This window comes from Pundamilia nyererei, unplaced genomic scaffold (genome assembly GCF_000239375.1).
Source record: "Pundamilia nyererei isolate P.nyererei 1_Seehausen unplaced genomic scaffold, PunNye1.0 scaffold00056, whole genome shotgun sequence".
In the NCBI taxonomy this organism is placed as follows: domain Eukaryota; kingdom Metazoa; phylum Chordata; class Actinopteri; order Cichliformes; family Cichlidae; genus Pundamilia; species Pundamilia nyererei.
In genome coordinates this window covers 2,792,713-2,802,614 of record NW_005187457.1, presented here as the reverse complement: position 1 = coordinate 2,802,614, position 9,902 = coordinate 2,792,713, and the positions used below count along the sequence as shown (strand labels likewise).

Below are 9,902 nucleotides of genomic sequence, written 5' to 3'. Positions count from 1 at the left end.
CCGGTGTTCCACGTGGCATAAGGCCACAATCATCCCCAGCTAATTCAGAAAAGAACGTGTTCAGACATTTCTGACAGGAAGCAGTCAGTGACCTTTAAGCTGGAAATGTTCGGCCGGTATTGCGTCCTCGCTGTCTCTCTTCATCAGAACTGGAAGTGCAGAGCCGAGACACATCCTTTAGCTGAGGCAAGTATAAAATGCCACTCTGACAGCACCTGTCTGGTCTCGCGGTGCAGTAAAAAGATCAAACTCTGCTCATTTGTCAGCTCAGTGTAAAAGTACGCTTTAGTGCAGCAGTATTTTAGGACAAAAACAAACAAATTCTTTCCTTGTCTTTAGTTATCAACGTCTAGAAAATATGCTGCTTACACATCTGATTATTATCTGTTATACTCTGCCAATCAAATCATTCACACAGGTATCACTCTTTTTTTGTTAAAGAAACACCCTAAATGATTTTCATAGAATTCATACAACACCCGGACTGTTTTTGCACAGTAGCCACAAGTAGTACGCCTTTTATGGGTAAATGACCTCACTGACTGGAAAGATCAAGTCATAATAAGGATGAAGAATTTTTTTGCATTATTCATCAGCGTCTGACCCATGTCTGCATGTGTAGGCGTGTAAGATAGCAGCAACGTGCTCCCATTAGGGTATTAAATGAGTCCAGCAGGTTAAATCTGATGACATTTCTTCTCTCCTCTGTGAAAAGCAATTAATAAACCAACGGCAAATTATACCGCACATTAATAAATGTGTGGAATTCACGGCTTAGGCTTCAATAAGGATCTTATGAAGGATTGATAGTAGTAGAATCTGCCATTCATTTGACAAAAGGTTATTATCATCGGGTTTTATGACTATTCTTTAGCAAATTTATGCAGCTGGCGATCACAGGGACAGACGAAATGAGAGGAAGGGGATTTGGAACGAGCCCCTGATTCCATAAAACAAAATGACGCATGAAAATCGGATAAAAGCGAATAGAATTTTATTTGCTATTTAACGTATCAGGCAATACATCACCCTCAGCATAAATGTCATTTACAGTCTACAGCTCTTAAATAATTCACATCCAACACTCGTATTTACTAGTGGTTAGTTGATGGGCAAGTGGTTTGTAGATGTGCTGATGAGACCCTAAAATTTTCATGATTGTCGCTATTAGCCAGGCCGATTTTGCTCACAGTGTAACTTCTGTTGACCTGAACCTGAAATGTCCATGAGTTGAATCCCACAAATTAACACCACCTCCTGCAGCACTACCATCAGGGCATACTTTACTATGTTGCCCACTAGTGGTAAGAATCAACTACTAGCAGTGTCATTTTTCCTTCAACCAACAGGTTTTTTGTTGTTTTTGGTTTGTAATTATGCACATCACAGCCTGATGAGGCTGCTAGTCTGGCACTAAACTTATAGAATAGGTTTCTCTCACAGTGCATTGCAAATAATCAATAATAAAGTGAACAGTAAAGTCCTAGTACCATGATGGGTTTCATGCACACAAAGCAAAAAACAAAGAAAAAATAAAACACTGCTGTGTAGCATTAAGGTGGCAAATGTTCTCACAGAAAATAAATAGTCTATCAAGTCAAGTAATGAAAAATGCAGGTGTTTGAAGATTTCCTGCGTATAGTACATGCAAAAAAAGAAAAGTGCAAGAATTTGATCATTTTGCTTAAAATGACAAGAAAAAAAAACAACTCAATGACAGACAAAACACTAAAAGAGTAAATCATGCTTTACGGCATCCCCAGTCAATATGAATTCAATGTCAAAAATTTCTAAATCCAAGTAAGTCTCCGACGCTGTATTCGAGCGAGTTTAGTGTTGGAAAAGACATCTGAGTTCCTGTAAATAGTGGCTTTAAGAGTTCCTTTGTACTATGATTCCGAATCAGATGCATTTGGTTCCAAATGAATTTCTGAATGTATTTATCATTACTTCATCTAAGCCATGCTTCCCAAACGACACTGTACAAGCAAAAAGTGGCTGGTAGCAGGATTATTTCAGACCAGTCTGTTTCTGTGTAACTGTAACACCTCATTTAGGCTTTTCCATTTAAAACTTGTTGAGGGCTGGCAGCGCTCCCGCCTTGACAAGTACAGCTGAAAGCAGGTCTGCTGGCCCTGAAGGATGGGGCACGGCAGTGGCGGAGGGATCTCCGTGCTTGTTGTCGAAGTTCACAGGTGTGGGAACCTTCCCCCTATTCATTGTAGACTTCCCATCCCCGCTCCCCCCTCCTCCACCAAAACTTGTCTTGCTGTTTTCTCCTGTGGGGATGATTGTCCCTAGGTTGGGGTTGCCCACTGCAGGAGTCCCAGTGTGCTCCATGCTGGTCTGACAACAGCACAGCAACCGGAAAAATGCGCTTCTCATTTCTCTGCTGGACAGAGTATATATGAGGGGGTTAAGAGCAGAGTTGAGTACAGCAAGGGCAATGAACCAGTCCACCTGGTAGAGAACAGGGCACTTATCTGGACTGCAACCAACATCCAGCAGGAGCAGGAGAAACAAGGGAGACCAGCACATGACAAAAACCCCAAGCACAATAACCACCGTACGAAGCAAGGCCAACGAACGCTCTGAAGGCCGGCTGCTCACCCTGCGGCTACTGGAGGTCACCAGACGGTAGATCCTGATGTAGAGTATAATGATGGCCACCAACAGGGCACTGAACACACTGATGCAGAAAGCAATATAACTCTTAGCATAGAGCGGCAGCACTGTGGAGCAGGAAGACAGATTGTTTAGGCAGTTCCAGCCCAGGCTGGGCAGAGCACTCAGCAGTACCGACACAAGCCAGCAGGCTACCAGCAGTGCTAGAAGCCGACCTCGACCTGCTGTCTCGCAGGGGCGCAGACGCACCATTGTCATGTGCCTCTCGATCCCAATGGCCAGAAGGCTGAAGGTGGAAGCGCTGAGGGCTACGAACATGCTGCCTTCTCTGGCCAGCCACTCCAGTGGCGTCAAGAAGAAGGTTTTGGGTCCCGAGGTAAAGATGTTAACCATATAAGCCACCCCAGCCAGCAGGTCTGACAACGCTAGGTTTCCAATGAGAAAGTACATACGGCTATGGAAGCGCTTATTCCTCCAGATGGCGAGGAGAACTGTAATGTTCTCCAGAACAATCAGCACGCAGATGAGGAGCAGCAGCACCATTTTACAGGCCCCACTGACGCGGGGTCGTTCCCACTTTCCCGAGTGGTTGTAGTGGATGACTATGACAGGGTTCATCCCCTCCTCTATTTGATTACTCATACTGCCTGGCCCTTCTTGACCTTCCTCGGTCACACAGCAGAGGGCGGCACAGCACTGGACACAGAGGCAAGGGTGGTCAAGTTGGCAGAGTCACATCCTTTGAGGAGCCTGTGAAGAAAAGTTAAAAGATAACGTTTAAAAATTACTCGGTTTTCTCTGAGCTTGGGAACTAAAGAAGATTATTCTATAGAAACATCAAATCTGCATTGAAAAAAAAAGGAAAGTATTGCCAGTTTAAAGCTATGCAACTAAGCAAATAAGTACATCAGAACAAAAATCCCTTCAGACAAGTGTCCTGACAAAGACAGCAGTGGCACTTACAGGTTAAATAAAATACAGTCTCATGAAGAAACTGAAAACAATCAGGTGATCTAAACTGCCAGTTCTTTTGTTCTATCCACTACCACTTACTTCAAGTACTTACAATTTTGGCATCATTTATTATTCTTTCTTTCTTTTCCTTAAAAAAAGAAAAGACTTTTATAAAGGTCTTTAAATGATCCAGAAATGCCCCCCTCACAATGACGCTGAACATAAATTAAGTTTCTTCCAGTTTCAGAAACAAGGCACAGTGTTACAGCCAACTTCTTTACAGAAGTAAAAAAATGCCAGAGGCTTTAATTGAAATCCTGCCTCTGCGTAACTTTCCTCTTCCTGACTTTCCTGTTTTGTGAAAGTTATCAAAAATGACATAGAGCTCGTGCATTGTTAGCGCACAGTCTTTGCGCAATCGGTGTGTTTTTCTTCGCTCCCGCAACAGTATGCTAGAAAGTTATCCTACCTGTCAGAATGATGTGGCTCGTTTGAACATCCCTGCAATGAGCAGATTTCCAAAAATGTCGAAGTTGTTGTTTTATTTGTTTTTTCCTCTCGTGCGTAAAGACGCAGAATTGATGCGTTCCAAAAAGGCGATATACTCGCTGTAAAATTAAAGTTTCATGTCCTTGTCCGCTTAAAAATAGCAGTAAAGTAAAGACCTCGTTAATATCCACAGTAGGTTCTGTCCTAACTTTCCAGCGTCCTCTCACTTTGACTCTCCAGCTTCCAGCTTTGACTGTCCCGGTCTCACCCCTCACAGCCAACGGGGCGGGATTTTCCCTCACCTCTCCATTTGGTTTTCACCATTAATTATGAGTCAGGAGAGAAGTCGAACCCACGCGAGTCATTGCGCTATACTTTTGAGCCGTGCAGTGTGAATGATACCGTTTATTTTCCAAGTGTAGGTCAAAGCGATTTGTTTTTGTTCTCCGTGGTCAAAGGACAGCTGACTATTTCAGAGAAGAACGTCTAATTTGTTTCTTCCAGTGTGTCATAAAATTGCTGCTCCTACTTGTTGCAACACATGTAATAGATTTTGCCCGTTGGGCCTAAATAGCCGCTTGCATTACATCACTGTAGCACGCCTGTTGTTTTGATCGTTTGATGTTTACCAGTATAAAATCATATTCCTTAAAAACATCGGAAATGTTGCAGAGGAAAATCACAAACCAAAGTATATCACTCTATCCAAAGGTTAATATTTCATTTTCATAACACAATCAGCCATCTGTGGAATATTCTCCTCCACTGACAGGCCAAGAAGTTGCTGGAATCCACTCATTGTTTTTCATGCTCAGATAAAGGATCACTGAGTCCCTTTAGTGCTCTAGGAGTGTGAGATAGGTCAGACCTCTCCCATTGGAGCCAACTGGAAGGATGGAAAAGGAAGAGTTACGAATTTCTTCTCCTTTTATGCACTTACTCTGAACAGATAAGATACTGGGGTATTACGTACATGGGTGTCATCTCTAGCTTGTGGAGTTGTGACAGTTTGGTCATTGCAGAAAGGTCCATATTGGCGAAAAAGGTTAGGGATGGATTTGTGAGTTCCAAAAAGGAGATATACTCAATGTAAAATCAAAGGTTCATGTCCTTGTCTGCTTAAAAAGTAGTAAAGTTGACCTCCTTAATATCCACAGTAGGTTCTGTACTAACTTTCTAGCATCCTTTCACTTTGACTCTCCAGCTTTGACTGTCCCAGTCTCATCAATCCTGGCCAGCAGGGTGGTATTTGGTTTTAACTATTAATTATGAGTCAGAAGGGAGTCAGAACAGCATTCAAAGGGAAAAAACAAAAATAAAATTGGACATAAGTAAGAAGGTAGAAAACACTATGGCAAGCCTGATCATTATTGCATAAAACCACTTTATTTAGTGTACCTTCTTAGTATCAGGTTGGACCTCCTTTTGCCTTCTGTCCATTACACCACATCCCAAAGGTCTGTCAAGCCCGTTTCAGTAGAGTGAATTTATTGTCATGTTCAAGAAACCAGTTTGAGATTATTTGATCTCTGTGGCATGGCTTGTCAGAAGATGGGTACACTGGTTATAAAGTGACAGTCCCATTGATATTAAGGTAACAAAATGTGCCAACAAAATATCCCCGATAGTATTACACCACCATCGTGAACTTGAACCGCTGACAGAAGGCAGGATGGGTCCATGGTTTCATATTGTTTACAACAAATTCTGAAATCGAGACTCATTAGAACAAGCAACATTTTGCCAAGCTTCTATTCCCTAACATTGGTGGGCACGTGTGAACTCGTGGTGTGGTTTTCCCTGTTACTGCTTCAGGGTTCAGTGTTGTGCGGTCGGAGATGCTGTTTTGCATACCTTGGTGGTAATGAGTGGTTGTTTGGCTCGGTGTTCCCTTCATATCAGCTTCATGGACTCTGGCCATTCTCTCCTGACCTCTGGCATCAACGAGGCATTTTCACCCAGAGAATTGCAGCTCACTGGATTTTTCCTCTTTTTTCCTCTTTTTCGATGTTCTCTGATGTTTCAGTGTTCTCTGGTTGTGTGAGAAAATCCCAGTACATCAACAGTTTTCGAAATACTCACACCAGTCCAACTGGCATCATCACTGATGCCATATTCAAAGTCACTCAAATTGCCTTTATTCTCTAATCTGATGCTTGGTTAGAACCTCGGCAGGTTGTCGTTACCATGCCCAAATTCCTAAAATGCGCTACTTTGCTGCCATGTGATTGGCCAATTGAATATTTGCATAAATGAGAAACTAAACAGGTATACCAGAGGAATGAATGGTGAGTGTATATTTCCCATTGCTTTCCCCACTTTTCCTGCTATAGTGTAACAATGGAGAGACTATTTTAATTCCTGACATTATTGATTTGTAACAAATCAAACATAAGCTTTCAGTGTTAAGTAAAGACGGATAAATAGTAGTGAGACCACGTTCCCCCACTTTATGTGGAAACTAACTGCACTGCATTTTTATCTGCATAAATTCACTCAAGTTTATGAAAGTTAACACTCTCGTAGGAAATCTGCCCTAAAAACAGTAAGAAATTTGCTGATCAGTGGTTGTATACCTACTGAAACCTAAAGAAAACTGGCAAAAAAACGCTCAAGGAGTTGTGAACAGTTTTAATAGTTATGGGAAGAAAAAGAAATGACAAGAGAAAAGTATAAGCGCATGGAAAAAATTAGCTTTTCATTTAGCTTTCAATAAAATACAGCCATATGTCAATAACATGATCGAAGGTAAACCTATAACCAGCATAATTTGTGTGTCTGTTTAGGTTACATATACTTTGAATGTGACTACGTTTCAGTCATTTCGAGCTAAAAGTGAAAGTAAAATAATACAAAACTACACATGAATATACTGCAGTGAAGTTTAAGGACGGGATCCAAGGCCTTGTTCTGCGGTCACAGATTGATTTGACTTGTGCTGCTCGATAAGCCTATTCCAAGGCAAGGTAGTCATCCTTGATGTGTTTTAAAAGCATCTAAAAAAGAAGTGAAAGCGGGGGCTATTTTGTTTTGTTTTCCCTTTTTCTCTTTTCTAAGAATGGCTCTGTTTTTCAAAATGTCCATCACTTCCATTTTTTTGTTTTCACATTCTTTGTTTTTCCTGGATCGAAAGAGCTTGAGTAGCATTGGACAGGCTGGAAAATGGCTCTTCTGGCTAACTCAGACCGACAGCGTAACAAATAGTGATGAAAAGAAGAAGAGATGGTAAGAGACAGAAAAAGCAGGAGGCCAAGGTGCAGCCGAGCAGACAGCTTCTTCTTATTCCCGCTGTATCGCTGGCTCTGTGATATCACAGATAGTGAGCGGTTACAGGCAGTCTGGCCCTCTTACAAATGTCATCCCAGGGATGGTAGATTAATGAATGACCTCCACAGCTGTTGACTTTACCCTGAGAGCAAGAGATGTACAGACACTCTGACAACACATTTATAACCAAAGAAAAACACTCCAAAGGCCTTGGCTCGGTGTTGGATACACACTTCCTAGATTTTTGGTGCTGTGTTGGAAAGAGGAAATGCTTCAGGTCACCAGATCCTGAAAACTAGGCCCAGTAATTTGCCATTGCTCTGCTGTGTGTGTGTGCATTGTGCATATGCATGCACATTAGTGAGTGAGTCAGGGCACAATGACGCAAGCTCCAGTGGTGAGTTAGATGTTTGGGAATGCAAAGTGTAGTGGGAGCGAAGAAGGAGCTGTGGTGGTGGAAAAGGAAGGCCTCTTAGGCCGTAGACCCACTGCCCTCCACTCCTGCTGTTTACCCACACCCACTAAAAAAATGTTCTGTTACAAAATTAGACATACATAGATTTACAGTATGTATATTAAGTATGCACACATCGTTATTATTTATTAACGATGAATTTGAGAATATTTTATGTCCTCGATAAGTAAATGACAACTGATGTACCACCGTAATCCAACTTTTGATGGGCACCATGCAGATATATGTAACAATATATGTAACAATAAATGTAACGTGTGCGTGTAATATATGTGTAATATATGCGACCTACTTGCTGTCTTGTAGATGTGATGTTGTGGTTTGATGTAGTGTGAAAGCACAGGGTTCTGATTAGATTAACTTCTTTAATAACTACATTTGGTTGAAGTTTGGAAGAGAGCAGCATTAGACTCTATTTTCCTTTGGTTCGCAAATCCATCTGTTGTTGATGAAAATAGCCAAATTTCAGTTTGTATAAACCATGCAACCATTTGGCAGGCTGAAAGGACTGAGCTCAAGAAGAGACCGACCAGTGTTTGATTTATCTTTAGTGTGACAGAGAATGTTAGTAAAGACAAAACTTTCCCTTCGTTTCTAAAGGGCTGCCAGTTTCTGTCTGCTTTTTGGTGGAAGTATCCACCACAAGTATCCGTCTGAGGACGAGGGCTAAGGTTACATCAGTGTTTGTCTGAGTTTTTGGGCAGAGAAGATTTGGCCAGACTTTGTTTTTTTTACCTGATGGCATTTGGTTTGTGAAATTGCCAAACTACATCATAACTAATAGGTATGAATTGAATTTAGGTATTCAAATTCAAGTAGTGTTGTGACATGTCTAAATGTCTAAATTGAGAGTTTGAGCTGTTAGCTCTGGGGCAGTCACCACAGCCCAGGCTTTGGGTTTTGGAATCTAGACTTTTGGCTGGATAGTGACATGTTGTTTGGAGGAACCTCTGGATATACTAATTTGGTGTAGCCCCCATTTATTAATTTCAGTTTTGGGTTTGGTTGCTGGAATTTTGCCAAAGCGGTGCAGATTTGTTTTCTAGAACTCTCTCATCATGGGAACATTTTGCTTTCAGTTGAGAGGTTAGCAAATCTGACAGATGTTTTTCTTTTCTTTTTTGCTTATAGCTATTTGGCAGAGGATCTCTGTAACATTATTCACAAAATGAATATTCATTGAAAGGTTGAAAGGATGAGTTTTTTTTCACAGTTTTATGTGTGCATGTACATGTGCAAACATGTTGACTGAAATTTATCGTTGGGGAATTCCATGTAAAAACCTTTAGTTTACAATCTTGTACATGCACAGTCATGAGGAAAAGAAGGTTTTCACAAGACTCTGTGTGGTCTATGAAAAACTAAGTAGATTCCATGACTCAGTAACTTGTAGAACCACATTTAGTAGCAATAACCTGAATGTTATTGCAGGCATTTCTTTATGGCCTTGGTATACAGAGGAGTTCATGTTCAACGTAGTTACTGCAAGATGTCCAGCCCAAATCTCTCCTCCACCCTCCAGCGCTGTGCTTCACAGCTGGTCTGAGGTGTTTTTGCTGATATGATGTGTTTGGTTTTCATCAAACCCCTGCCACGTTCCTGCTACAGAGAAGAGGCTTTCTACTGTCATCCCTTTGAAACAAGCCATACTTTTTCAGTATTTTCTCTAGTTGGACTGTCATGAACTTGAACATGTAACATGCTACCTGAGGCCTGTAGAGTGTGAGATGAAGCGCTTTTTTATTTATTTGGTTTTTTTTCCCAGCTAAGCATTGTACTGTCTGACCTCGGAGCGGATATATTGGGATGTTCAGTCCTGGGAAGACTGTGGTATTGTATTAATACACACCTGATTGCTCCAGACCAGCAAACTGCCAAAAACCTCAATTTTTAATAGAGATGGATATGCTTCCTGATGTTAAATTAATCAGTATTACAGAGACATCCACATAAAGAACTCATGTTCAGTCCAACCATGCAATATTAAATCCCAGTCTTATTGGGTATGTATTTATATATTTGTCATATGTTTATTTATGTGTGTACGTATGAGCAGATATGTGCAGATATGAGCAGATATGTGTGTGACTAT

The 9,902-nt window shown here is 41.3% G+C and overlaps 1 protein-coding gene across 1 annotated transcript; it reads right to left on the bottom strand.

The window, feature by feature from the left end:
• Positions 1–775: 775 nt before the first annotated feature.
• Positions 776–4,534, bottom strand: s1pr3a (sphingosine-1-phosphate receptor 3a). The gene is made up of 2 exons (XM_005734094.2): positions 4,049–4,534; positions 776–3,375 (listed from the first exon to the last, which is right to left on the bottom strand). Exon 2 carries the CDS (start codon positions 3,265–3,267, stop codon positions 2,068–2,070), a length of 1,200 nt encoding a protein of 399 aa, XP_005734151.1. The 5' UTR covers positions 3,268–3,375; positions 4,049–4,534; the 3' UTR covers positions 776–2,067.
• Positions 4,535–9,902: the final 5,368 nt, after the last annotated feature.